The sequence below is a fragment of the Argopecten irradians genome, chromosome 5, assembly GCF_041381155.1.
Source record: "Argopecten irradians isolate NY chromosome 5, Ai_NY, whole genome shotgun sequence".
NCBI classification, from domain to species: Eukaryota; Metazoa; Mollusca; class Bivalvia; order Pectinida; family Pectinidae; genus Argopecten; species Argopecten irradians.
In genome coordinates, this window is record NC_091138.1 from 29,883,718 (window position 1) to 29,898,354 (window position 14,637).

The 14,637-nt window shown below is 34.2% G+C and overlaps 1 protein-coding gene across 1 annotated transcript; it reads left to right on the forward strand.

The window, feature by feature from the left end:
- The first annotated feature begins 3,998 nt into the window (after positions 1-3,998).
- Positions 3,999-12,497, forward strand: LOC138323486 (uncharacterized). The gene is made up of 9 exons (XM_069268131.1): positions 3,999-4,610; positions 7,607-7,663; positions 7,926-8,003; positions 8,496-8,674; positions 9,082-9,129; positions 9,389-9,523; positions 9,898-9,985; positions 10,766-10,878; positions 11,496-12,497. Exons 1-9 carry the CDS (start codon positions 4,565-4,567, stop codon positions 11,853-11,855), a joined length of 1,104 nt encoding a protein of 367 aa, XP_069124232.1. The 5' UTR covers positions 3,999-4,564; the 3' UTR covers positions 11,856-12,497.
- Positions 12,498-14,637: the final 2,140 nt, after the last annotated feature.

A 14,637-nucleotide genomic window follows, 5' to 3' on the forward strand; every position in this document is an offset into this window, starting at 1 on the left:
CTAAAAACTCAAGTTCAAGCAACTCATTTTCTAGCTATTTCCCATTATTACTTACATTTAATCAAATTCCTTTTTTTCGCATACCTTGTGAATCATATATTGATGGAATGCAAAATCGCCATACTCAATGTAATTTGCTAATTTTGGATTTTTTAAAAACTTTATATATTTTTGGTTCAACAGAATAAAATACAGCCAAGCGATGTGTACGGATAAAGTACGTAACCCATTTTACCTTGTTAATAAATTTAAAAAAAAAATCTTGATGAGTTAGTGCCCTTGTCTTCAGCCTGATGGATCATTAAATTAAGGCAAAATTATTTATTGATTTACTTCCAGTACGTCGGCGGTGTTACCTAAGATTATACAAAGTGTGTGTAAGTGAGTGATAATGGAATGTTAAATATTTGCAATTTTGTCATCAAATATATCCATTATTGAAAAAAAACATGCACACACTCATTTAAAAACTACTGTATATGTCATTGCCTGCAGTTGCCACAGCATTAACACACATCTAAACAAGATCACTCAGCTGTTACGTCGATATGCTGAAACAAATGCGCTGTGTCAATATAATCGAAAATCTATTTTAATTTTGCAAACCTATTCTATATTGGTGTAACCTACTGCTTACTGTTCAGTGAGGCTACGATCATTGTATTATGCTACACTCCTTTTGTGTACGTGAACACAAAAGGCGACTGAATTTGGTATTTATCATCCTTTCCTTCGCTCTTGTGATGAAGATCCTGTATTCTGTCTCCTTAGGCACACTATATTATGTACAGTGGTAGCCAATGATTCTACCTTGTGAACAGATATCTAAGAATAAATTAGACTCCAGTTTATAATTATTTGGAGCTATTGGATCCCAGTGTCTATAGATCATTTTATTTTAAACGGAAAATAATATACATGTACCTCTGTAAGCTGTATAAAAAGGGAAGGGAGGAAAGTTCGTCGTACCGACAAATCTGTTTATGGTGGATCTTCAAAATAATGATTACTGCCGATGGAAAGGTTTCAGTTTGGAGACAGTTCTCATCACAAGGGCGAACGCTCAATTAAAGTTGTATTCTTGTAATTTTCACAGTAACGTTTTAACATTTAATATTTGAATATGGACATGTAACTTGATGATTTAGCTCCCCAAAACCGTATGTCAGTCTATAAAAGAGCCGAAATCTAGGGATCATATATTCCTAGTTTTGAATAAAACGCCTAAAAGTATTCAGTACCTTCGGGTTTTGTCGGAATTCCGAATCGTATCACATGACTGACGTCCACACGTCCTGCACGTGGTGATCCAGGTAACTAGCGTAAGCGCACATGTGTTTGTTTACGTTTTCCTTCTGGCTAATATGAGCCAATCGTGCTGGTTTATGTCCTCATAGCGAGTATTTGAAACATCTAATTCACACATTGCCGTAATTCAATACTGTGTGTATCAAAAATAGTAATATGCGAGCATTAATTTCTTTGTAGTTCAAGTCTGCTGAGGTCGACCACGTGTGATGTTTACGAAAAATTATTGACATTTCTCTTGGTTTCACAACTCTCGTGTTACTTCGAGATTGTCGCGACGATGTTCGAAAGAGTTCGGAATGATTCGGCATCTTTCGAGCCTATTTTTACGTGTACACGTTAAAAAGATTTTTAACTTTTGTAATTAAAATACTTCCAGTGCTGCAACTTAATGAGAAGTGGTAAAAGTAGAAAGACAGACGGAGAAAAATGTGTATAGCACCTATACAGTTTTTAAAATGACAAAAAGAGCGAAAGTGATAGACCATACAACTTTAAAGGACAACTGTGACTTTACCAGAAAAAGATCTTGTCGCCTTTTAGTACACGAAAGTACCATTCTCTTATACGCTACCTGCAGAGCAGCTGCCTCTTCCAAGACACCATGGAGTGGTAGTGACTGCTTCTAATTGGTGATAAGCAATCGCGGGTTGAATGGCTGGTTCATCCGTTGTCAGCTTTGTGTAAGCAAGAAGGATACCTTTTGGATACTTATAAAAGGCGATCTCATTGAGAATATCCTCGTTTTCATTCAGCCCCTCCTTTCCCTCCCCCAATGTGTACCATGCACGAATTGAGTCTTCGCTACCATGAAGAAGTTTTGAGCTAGAGCTAGGAGTCCATTCTTAAATGACATGGGATTAAATAGAATGCTTTTCGACATCAACTAACTACCGTCTTCTCCGAGTTTTCGACAGTTTGTGTCAATGCGATAACACTATAGATAAAAAGGAAACACAATAAATTAGTTTTCAAACCACTCACTAGAAGCAACACATCACTGAATTATATAAAAGGCAAATGCATAAATAGCAAAGAATTATTTTTGTGCTTTCTTTAACTCTACTTATACGTGTTTCAACTCAAAGAAAATTTCGAAATGATATTACAAACATTGCACTAATGTCATAAACATTTATCGAACTTTTGTGTAGCCAATATGGATCGATCCATCAATATTACTCCCGCCTTATATAGTGGCGATTCCAAGTATTGAAGACCTTTTTACAGCTTCCTGGTAGTAGCTGGCTGTTTTGTGACGTCGTTATGAATATTTGATTCACCATAGAAATCCTTATGAATAACTTCACAAATCAGAATCTGGTGTTATTTGTATAGGTGAGCGATTAGTGACGGGTGTTGTATTTAACTACGATTTACATGTTCATGTATCCAGGTTCTCTCGGTATCTATAAACCACCCGACACGTCTCAAATTCCATACTGTCACAGCAAGTGTTTTTTCTTATGATGGATGACTCAATCAGGATGAGTACGACTAACCTTTCACAGAGTACGGAGGAGATGAGCAGGCTGTCCTCGCCACTTTACAACTACATTTCCGCCACCATTGCTAAAAAGATTTCTCCATCGCTAGGCGCCTTCCTCCCAATAATGATTCTCTTTATGGGCTTACAAAGAAGAAGAACATCTAATTAGCACGTTAATTTCCATTGAAACTCAATGAAAATACGTCACTTAACAAACACTTAATGTACAATTGAGGGAAATAACAAACGCTTGTTTTGGTCCCTTCTGGTCTTTATTCGTTCCAAATCGAAACCTAGAATATGGTTGGAAGAACCTACAAATAAATTAATAAAAGCTATTTTATAAATTGTAGACTATGTAATTAAATAAGTTATATACCAAAAGTATTCTACAACCAAAATAACTTATTATAAATCATTAACACATGTATCAATTAATAAAAGTTTCTGAATCAATTCATTTAAAAACATATACTATAGATATAACATCTACCTTGACAATGGGTCAAAGGTCTAGTGGAAATAATAATTTCTGAATATTCACGTCCGTCCCCCTAAATAATCCGTTTACACACTCACGCCCTTACGTTCTCCTCAAAACGGCCACATAATCGTCGTTAACGCCTTGAAGATGAAGAAGAATATGTATGTTTTACACATTCAGTTTTGTCATAAAAGCTAATCTGCGACACACGTGTCATATTAAAAGCAATATCATGTACCCGAGTCATTGTTCATGCCTTTATACTTAACCGACCTGTGAGCACCATGTTAACGATTGGCCTCCTTGGTGAATGTTGAGACCAAAGAACTCGTTTTCACTTTGGTTCATGAACCATCGATACTCGGCTACGTATTTGCATATCTATAACAGGAATATGCTAGTCTGATGTCGCTTAAACGTGAAAGATAAAAGTCTACCCCTTAATCAGAAATCAAACTAGAGAACAAAATGGACCCAGAAATCTGCATCCTTGTTTACACACTAAAACTCACTGAAGACTCTGTGGGTATTGTATTGGTAAATAATTAAACTATGTGTGTGTTTTAAAGCCATATATTGAATTCCGTTAAAAGTTTAAGCCCGTACATGAAGTATATATATTGATTGAAACTTTAATTGTACAGGGTGGCTTAACTATATCGATCAGTTGTAATGAATAAATGACAATCTAACGTGAACACCACCCGCAGTAGCATATATCACTAGTTGTACCGACAAACAGAACATAATTATTCCTTCTTTTTCTGAATGATTGATTTGAGTGAGAATATTACATAGACATTGGAGTATTGGTTATATCTGGGTACTGCTAGACTCTTGGATAAGCAGCACACTGACCGTGTTTCATGGTATGTTAATTTCATAAATGTTTTGTAATGCATAACGTGCGTTGACACGTTCAGATTCTATACTAAAGGATGAGCTTCATGTGGATATCAATGGGAATTATGTTAATAATTCTAAATAGAAAGGTATCTGTGGATTGTGGTATTATTTCAATAGAACCAAATACAGGCAGCGACATAAAAATACACGGATACTAATTAACTATCGAATGTGGCATGTTGTCAAAGGCGCCATTTGTATTCGTCAGCAACACTTAAATTTCTTATTGACATGTTGAGTTCACTGATTAATGAAGGTGGACTACAAAACAGGTGCGATAGGGTAGCAGCCTAATCTAGAGGAACATGTGATAAAATGGTCGACTTAAAGGAACAGTTACAGGAACCTTACAAAACACACTTAAGGGAAGCAGACAAATGGAAGTTCGGCCCTGTACAGTATTCGTGTTCCTGATATATTATGGTAAGTAATCGCTCTTTGGTGAATGATATATGATAAAATCAAATGTTTCACACACATTTAATAAGGAATATCATTCCAACCTATATCAGTGGTATCCAGAATGGATAGAATCACACAATGATTTCATTGCTAATGATTATTGTCTTGTAACCGAAGGGTTATGGTTTCTTTTATAAAAGATAAGAATGAAGAGGAAAATATTATGGAATGCATATTCTATTTAAAATATAGGGATTAAAGGAATATCGGTCCTGTGTTAAATCAACCACTTTTGGACAGAGCTTTAAAATTGTACATGCTGGTCCCATTTTCTTGATATTTAAAGGCGACTAAATTTATGATTATATTTTTTCTCCATAACATCTCTCTTGACACCGCCTCCCTTTTGGTTTCGGATTGGGTATTCACTTCTGTAAAGAAAACTGAAGAGTTCTATCCTCTGGTCGCGAGTGGAGCGTTCTCCTTCGTGATGACGACTTTAAGTTATGTTCCTTGGTCGAAACACACTTTATTTAAAAAGTTGCAGTTACTGTTCCTGCTTAGCGTTCAGCATAATAGGAGTTGGGCAACAGATTTGCAGAATAATTTGATCAGGTTAAATGTGCAGTTCGGTGTCTTTGCCATCATAAAGGTATATTTTTGCTGCTTTGAATTTTCGGGATCTGACGTCCAATGTTTAATGATTCAATAATTTCTCAATATTTCATTGGGTTAACTTTTGCGATCATAATAACCTCCGAGCGAATTCGCAAAAAAAATATACCAGCTTAAGTAGCAGGCTATACGGTATAATAACGGTAGAACACTATACCACAGACTCCCAATTTACACAGATAACACATTGTATACAGAGCAGGCTCGCCATCCTCAAATCAGTCAACCTTAAATTACCTTATTATCAATACATTGTAGGATGTTAAAATCACTCAACCATTCCCTTGTTCCTGACCCAACCCTATCCTCACTCATTTGCAAAATTCTAAAAGGCGACTAAGTTTGGGATATTATCCCTTCCCTACTCTAAAAAGAATGACGTTGTCCTTCCTTACAAATACTGTTGAAGGTCAAAATGCAAAATGGTGGCATGCTTGAATCGAACAACTCTATAAAACCTTAAAAAAGGGAAAAGTTGCACTATTACAAAGACGAACTACAATAAAATAATGCAGTGTCTCACGGAAGACTGCCAACCAATGAACCATAATCTAACTAACCATTCCCCTTCTAAGTGGTGAATAAAACTACCATTCGTTTTGATATTTTGCTTGAATAGTGTTATTAATCACTTATTATAGTATTCGTCAAAACTGTTTATAGTTTCTATCTATGAGTTTCTGTATTGGTCGTCAGTTTACATTTAATAATTTAAAGGCCTTTAGCACAATTAATAACGACTTCTTGAAGGATGAAATGTACATTTTACCATGATCTGTCTAACTTTTGTTGACAACATATTGTGTCTAGTGCAAATATCAAAATTTTTTAATTATAACCATATAGTCTAAAAGTCTGAAATAACTATGGTTGTTTTAGTTTTATTGTATTTTCTGTCCTATTATCAGTATTTAGGGACTTTTTTTGTGAAAAACAAGGTTGAAATATTACATTTATATGCCCCATACAGTATGTATCTAATCAATAAATGAACAAAAGAAAGAACAATAGAAAGGACATAAAAGTAAACGAAGATGAATAAAATTGTGTATTTTATTCTTTAGGACTTAAAACTGTTACCTTTATATTTTCAAATAAATTGATATTTCTCTTATCAGTTTCAACACGTTGTTTGTTAAACAACCTTTTATGATATTGATATAAACAGCCTATGTGTCTCTAATGGTGACATGATATCTGAGTGTCTTTCCTGGGCTCGGATTAGCATCAATACACATTATGACCAGATTTTCAGAAAATATTAAACCCAATACAAAACGCGAAATCAGGAATGACAAATTGTTCTGCTTTTACATTAGAGTGTTTGATATGATATAATAAGTTATTCGCTTCGTTCAAAATATTTGGCGGTCAATAAGATTTCCTGATGTTGATGACCGACCTCGTGACTTCTAAATTAATTTGCTTTGTTTGAAACATAGATTAATATGTGGTAAATAAAATACTGTTTGGTTTAACGACTTGGCAAAGAGCTAGTCGGATGGTGACTTTGTTTATGACGTTTCTGGGTCCGATAAAACTCAGCTTTTCGAGTTAGAGTGTTTACCAAACCATCAGTTCCCCATTTGAAATATTGAACTGTTACCTGTACCCACTGGCTCGCTGTATACATGTTCTGTCTATTGTATCTGATGTATCAGTAAGTGGGTCACAGTGCAGTAAGAAGGCTGTATATCTATCTCTCTGTATGATCACGGTGCTGTATGAATACATGACATCGATTATGAACATCGTTTGAATTCAGAATGGTTTTGCTGTAACGTGACACATACTGTCATGATTTCTGTGCTGTTCAATCGATCTCGTGTTATTTGCTCTTCGTCGGGAATATCCTCAGTAAAAATAATAAAGAAGTACCGTATATAATAACAACCAGATTAAAACAATCTACATCTGATAAGCATACAAATATATAATGGTGTCTGGAGCAAAATATGTTTTAAACATTGCAAACCAAAATAAGGAATATTTCTCTTTAGTAAAATTCAACATATTGTCTATTATGCTTTTGGCCCACATACAACAGTTGTGACTGGACTACGAAGATTGAAATAAAAATTATCACTTTTAATTGTGACACTTATATGCAAATGCACTTGTATGTTTCTCTTGGGTCAATTTGAGAAAACAATTCTCTCTGACGTATAGGAAATCTTAACACCTAATTACGTTTTTATATGATTTACAGTCGATTGAACATCACAACCACAATTTACATAATTTTATAACCTGCATTCACCAGTCTTAATTTTTTTTTTAATTTGATTGTATTTCCATTTTTTATTCCTCATTTTTCTTTCATGGTTTGTATTCCTTGATAGTTCTTGTGCCTGGCTCTGTTACGTCATCGACCTGTTCCAACAGATGTACAAGCACAGGTAAGTTGTAGTAAAGATAGAACGCAAACCTGACAAATTATACCCAATTATGCAGATATACTGGAACATTAATAGCATTACTTCTACTGTAATATGTAGGCTCGAATTTGACTAACTCGTCTGAGATGATCGAACTGCTGTGTGAAACAAACAATAGATGTACTTTCATTGATGTAATGTAAAACGTTCTCAAACATTTTTTTTAATTTCATCATTGTAAAATGTTTTTGGAAGTGTATCACTTTGCTTGCCTTCAATTCAGTGCATAGCGTTGCCTACACGTGTCCCGATGCTCTAGCTCAAATCCAGCCCACGTGCACCCGTCCAGGAGACAGACCCAGCAGGGACAGACCCAGCAGGTAAATCATTGCTAGATCGTTCGATTGTTAAGTGGAAATAACACAATCTTATTAACAATCTTAGTCGTAATACAAACGCTTTATCATATTGGTCATTGGATTTCCATTATAGACATAATTATTCATTAAACATTTGGCGTGTTTATAGCATACTGTAACCCAACTCTCTTACACGTGCGATTTATTTTCGCGAATTTCGCGATCAATGTAAATTAGCGAATGTTTATCTATGCGAAATAACATCTTAGACCATACTCGCACAATTAATTTCAAGGATATCCAAATTCAATTTTAAATCCTCGAAACTTGATCTCCGGAAAAATGTTTTGAAACAGAAATCGCGAAATTGAGTAGCTGCAAAAGAAATTTGGTTTACAGTAATCATATACTTGAAGATTAATATATGCTATTGGTCAAACAATACATCATTAACTTGATACCGGGAATAACTTGACTTTAATTTCATATTTCAGGAACATGTCTTTTGTCGATAGCAGCCGACTCTTCACTTACGTTCGACGTTATGGTGGCACATCCCTATAAATTGATACAGAGACTGGACGGCTATTCTCGCTTTAATAGAAATACTACGACAGAAATAATCCTAGAACTGGTCAATCCTTTGGACGTAGAAACTGTTTACCTTGATGTTGTAAGTATATCATCTCATCCACGTCATATTTTATTTATCAATTGATTTTAATGATATCTACATGTACTAGCATAATTTATCTGTCGCAACCATACCTGCTCTTGTAGTTTCTAAATGATATCTGATTGTCTAATTATATTTTAATGTATTTGTTATAAATAATAGTTATTTCCATTTTTATTTGATTCAAAGTTCGAGCAATGATTTCGTTAACATGTTTGGTTATTTATCATATATAATTGAATAACCTACTTGCAATAACAGTGCAAATATATATCCTCCTAAGAGGGACGTCGATTGCAATCTAAAAGTTTACTCTCTATAAGCACCTGGTTCTATCATTCATGTATCTTTAACAACATTTCGTTTCGATGTAAATGTTTCGTTTTAGCATTATTGTTTTACAGAATGTGACTTCACTTGACATACAGCTAAAGGTGTTTTGCAAAGACAGTGTAAGCATGCTCAAATATGTTAAGCTTTACGAAGAATTTTGTTGAAGGAAGCATATTTTAAAACATTGAACTGGAAATTATTGTTTTTAACACTATAGGACTGTAATTGTTTGACGAATGTGCTTTAGAACTTGCTGCAGGATAATCTTAACAAAATTAACTGGCTTCGGCTTTATTATACACAAAACTGTCGCACATGTCCATTGTGTATTTCGTCTCCTGTTTAAATGATAACAAATTAATTTATATTTTACTTTAGTTACTCACAATAGAATCCGCTATATTGAATCTGACTATTGTTGATGAGGACGACAATAGCCCGGCGTTTAGCCATGCGGCGGAGGGCACGTGTGTTCTTCCAGCCTTCACTGCCTCAGCACATGAGCATTATATCGTAAGTCTATATCTCCCAACTGTTTAATGATGCAAACAAATCTGAATCAACAATATATACATTTCGTAAGATTATGACGTTTATTTCCGGAAATGAAAATAATTTTGTCCGTATTAGATATTACAGATATCTACATTATGCAAAAGTTCTGTAAGTCTTGCATTTTAATGAATATGGTAAAATACAGAATCATATGCTGGTTCTGTTTTATTATTGCATGTACATATACATATTATTCGTTGAGTTAAAGAAAACAACCACTTTGCTAGATATACGTTATCCGAAAATCTAGTATATGAAACAGAAAGAAGGGAGCGTTATATGTAATACTATTGAAATCCTATTGTTAAATCAAACCACATTTCCACCATCAGGGTCCCCTGACAACAAGCCCTAGCTGTATATGTGCCACTGACGGGGACTTTGTCACAAACAACGATATTGTGTTATCGTTTCTACATGGTAAGGAATTATTCAGAGATATGTCAATATTCCTTTTTATTCAATGCACTCCGGAGCACGGCAAATAGAAATCAGTTTTTTTTTATTGAACAATTAATGCTTTAATTGTTATCACTGCACCCAATGAACAAAAATATTTTGGTAAATATATTAAGGATAACTCCATTCACGAATATTTCGCTATTAGCGTCATTTATGATATTGTCCACCAGCTTTGCTGCGAAAATGGCAAGAACTTTTAAAACATTGATCATATCGATTTAAAAACAACCACATTAATTTGGTATCCCAAGTTTATTTCAAGTTCATTTCATTAACTTTATTAGAATCTTTGTGTAAAACCAAATGTAATAATTTAGATTTAAAGATGCTCCACCGCCGACAGAGCATAAATTATATTCATCATTTGAACAATAGTTGGTGTTTAATCGTGTATATAATAGTATAAGTAACACCAAAAAAAAAAAATATAAAATAATTTATTTTGCCTTTGGTGCATACGCATTCAGTAGTTCATTCCATATAGGATATAGTGGTACGGAATTTTTTCGGAATGCAATTAATTATTTTTCATATTTTTAGCTTGAAGTAAAATTAGATGCTCAAACTTTTCCATGGTGGTAATGGTGTAAAGTAAGTAACTTTTGTAACTGAAGAAAAATACTAAATCGTCTGCTCCTGTTTTTAATAGTGAAAAATACCATTTGTCAGCCATGGAGCATCTTAAGATTTTTGTATATATCTAATATTTCTTACGACAGTCTGCTTACTATTTTGTAGAGGATCCTCTTGGATTCAGCAGGTTCTTTGCCGTTGACGTATCCACCAATACCATCAACAAAACATCTAACATGTCCTCTGATGATCCTCGGTCCTACACCGTCATCATCCAGGTCAGACACTTGTCTATTAATTTACCCATTAGAAGTTTCACAAATTTTACGACTTTGTAAATGTAGAACACCTTTTTTTCGAAAAACATTGTTTGCCAAGGTAACCATGCCATACTACATTTGCACGCCGGGTTTTATAGAATGGCCAATACTTCATCGGTCGATTTTGTTCTTACTTGCCTATTATTTGGCGAATCACTTATTTAAAATCAGTTACCATTGAAAAATAACTGAAACTTCTGATTGGTCAAAACTCAGATGACCTATTAAAGATAAAGCCGAAAATTGTTAAATAGGTGTTTTTTTAATATGCTAGCCAATTTTTTAAAACGATGTCATTTAGTTGTAATTGTTAACAAATGAAACGTAAAATTGAACATAAACGAAATTTGTGTATAGATCATTGATGAACACGTTTGATTTTGAGGAATGACAAATGTTATGTTCATATTTTCAAAAATAACGTCATTAATTGGTTCTAGTCTGCTTACCTTTTGTCTTCTTAGTCAAAAATCCAAGCGAGGAACTTTCGTATGTTCAGAATCATTAGTAATTTGGAGTTGTATTGGCAATTATTATATGTTGCATGTAATTATCTTTATATCATGTGTTCTCAGGCCACAGAGGCGTCTGCACAAGGTCGCAGTGTGGTGGCCGTACTGAATGTTGGAATCGAGAGCGGTTATCCTTCCCTTGTAATGACGGAGCATAAAGCAAACGAGAAAGTGAGAGTAATACTACAAATTCTTAGTGCCACCATTCTGACTGGATTCGGCGTCGGATTTATCATTCTGGTCTGGCACAGAAACAGGCGAGTGAAGCCCGTGCCAACAAAAACAAAACATAAGGTCATACAATGCTTCAAACCAAATATTATTGACGAATCTAGCGTTAATGAAGATAAATCCCAATGTGCAAAACGGACTGAGTGGACTCTTGAGTCCATTGAAGAAGAACCGGAACTTACGTCATTGTGACAGTCTACTCATCAGATAGTAGATCTAAAAGAGAAATGCTGTTCCTCCTGCAATGTGCCAATAAGTCAAGTTTTACCTTTAACCTTGACGTAATGTGATTCCTTAGCTGATACTAGTAGTCTTTAATTTGAAATGTACGCGTTGATACATTGAGTATTTATCTTTTATAACATGTTTTTGGTTCGTTCTGTATGGAACCAATGGATACAAATTATTGTTTAAGAATATACGTGATACAATGAAACACTTGAGAAAATATTGATTAGACGAGGCTCCCAAAGGGCGGAAACCATTTAAAACCGAATTCTACAAACCGTTAAATATAGCGTACTGCTCCTTGTATATTGCCGGCTAGTGACACGGAGAACAGTTCTACATGGGCAGATCCAGAAGTTGAAAGTGTTTTTTCTAAATCGACGCTTAGTCAAATATACATTTACTAAAGCGTCGTAATAAAGAAGTAGAAATTATCTAAGGGGAGTCGCCTAAGTTGTATCAACTGTTTGAAGTTAAGAAAAAACACATATCATTGTCAGTTAATTCAACGTAAAATGAAAAATATTAAGATGTGTATATGTGAGAATAGAATCAAACGTAATGTGTATAGAAATAAAGAGAGGGGATAGTTTGTTATGCTAAAAATGTTGTTTTTTTTATTTACATTTGAAGCATCTTTCGAAAGTAGCTTTAAGAACAAAGCATTGACAGTGATAAATGTATACTGTATGATACGATATATCGAATATCTATCAACCAAAGATTCTATGAAAACATATGATATATATGATGCAAAAACAGAAATAATACGAAAAAACGGTTAGAGCTATGACAAGGTGGCACAACACGAATATACGAGTCTCCAAAATCATACAGACTTTACACATTGCACACATGGGAGGCTGTCCTCAACTCTGGGATACGTGAGATGAACGACCGTATAACATAATCACGACGATCAAGTTTCGAAAATAGGACCATACAATCTATTATTTACCAAAAATATAAAGAAACGAAAGCAAAAATATAGCTGCAAAACCGAATTAAATTAACGAAGACAGCCAAACAAAAAATACAAAACAGAAATTAGTGTTGCAGGGGTATTGGTTAAAACAAGAAATGCTGATTAACCATGCAAGTTCTTTTATTCCATATCGACGGATATTTCAAATATTATGACGCACCCTGTAACAATATTAAAACACTAGTTTAGAGAATGAAATACACATACATAATATGGCTAAAGAAAGTATAACCATCTGGTACACATTACTGACAATACTTATTACATTATATATGATAGGTACGTACATATTACATACGAACAGTTACATAATTATCTTAACGAACAGGTTGATGTATCAAACTGTTTATGGATTTACATACATAATACAAAATATAATGTAGGAGTTCATACACTATCTATTAGAACATTACATATATATAACATAACGGTAAACTATTTGTAGGATAAAACATATCTCACCTGTGTGTGACACAGGGCGCTTTGCCTGGGACACGTACTCAATACACTTGTATGTGCCGATACCATATAAAATGTTGGTTCGATTAGATCTAACAAGGACAAAACTAGAACATTCTATTACATAAGGTAAAAGATATACAAGGCTTACGTTATCGAATAAATAACGTGATAATGGCAGTCAGGTGAGTACGCCTGATGGCCGATTACATATTTCTGAATATAATGAATAATTTACAAAGTATAATAAATATATACGTAGATCGTTTTTATATTAACGTGGAGTGAAATCAGTGATCAGAGAAATAGTGCCAAAATGAATTTAGGGGGATATGTACGGTTAATACTTACATGCAGGCTTCTAAAGGATGCTAATGGCTAGTTCGAGTCTGTTTGTCTAATTTCAAAAATGTCTGTTGTATCGCGCGCAGAATCGGTCAGCTGTCACGTGTCTAAGTGACCAGTGTGACGTCATAGGGGCACAGATAAAGGGTGTTGGTAAATCGTTTAACACATAACTAAAATACTATTATATATTCTTAATTAAAACTATGAATACAAGTATGTGACTATCCAGAACGTACACTCTGAAAATGAAATATATTTTTATACAATGTATAAATACATTGTAACTATACTAGGATTAAGTTTATACAATATTAACAAATATAATATTGACGTCATAAAAATGACCCTGCTACATCAGTAAAATAGTGAAAACAAACACTAGGTAGACAAGCTATTAAAATAGATACATTTTTTCACAAAATAACAGAGAAGAAACAAACTGGGCAAACAAAAACTGAAATACAAGTTTCAAAACCTACACGAAAAGTGAATAGAAGTCACGCAAAAGGAATGGTTTTATTACTTTTTTGTCAACGACTCGCATTTTACCAAACAATTCAAAAACGCTGTATGGACAAGATTTCACTTTATGTTATGTAGAACAAATTAAAAAAAAGACATCATCGCATGCACCGACCGATAGTTAGCACTAATAACACAACTACATCCAAACCTTCTGTCGACATCTTTCCTTGTTTATACATTTTCAGCATCCTTCCAATGTAGTATAAGCGACAGAAGCAGAAGAGATGGGAAGACATGTGATGATATCCGGTACTAGTCTGCTAAACTTACCTAAGCTTTTTTAATTATTTTTTTTTGTGTCTAATATATTAGGCAAAAAAAAAAGATAAAAAAACTTAATAATATTGCCTGTATAGGCAAGTTTAGCGGACGAATCCGGCACTTGCCAACCATAGCGTAATATTTACGTGTGTACAAGGTACCTTCCAA

What these genes read in the sequence shown, in the direction of transcription:
- LOC138323486 (XM_069268131.1), top strand. Translation starts at nt 4,565, where the DNA reads ATGGAAGTTCGGCCCTGTACAGTATTCGTGTTCCTGATATATTATG. An exon ending in CAACAGATGTACAAGCACAG is followed by an intron (nt 7,664 to 7,925) that starts GTAAGTTGTAGT and finishes CCTTCAATTCAG; the next exon opens with TGCATAGCGTTGCCTACACG. An exon ending in AGGTGTTTTGCAAAGACAGT is followed by an intron (nt 9,130 to 9,388) that starts GTAAGCATGCTC and finishes ATTTTACTTTAG; the next exon opens with TTACTCACAATAGAATCCGC.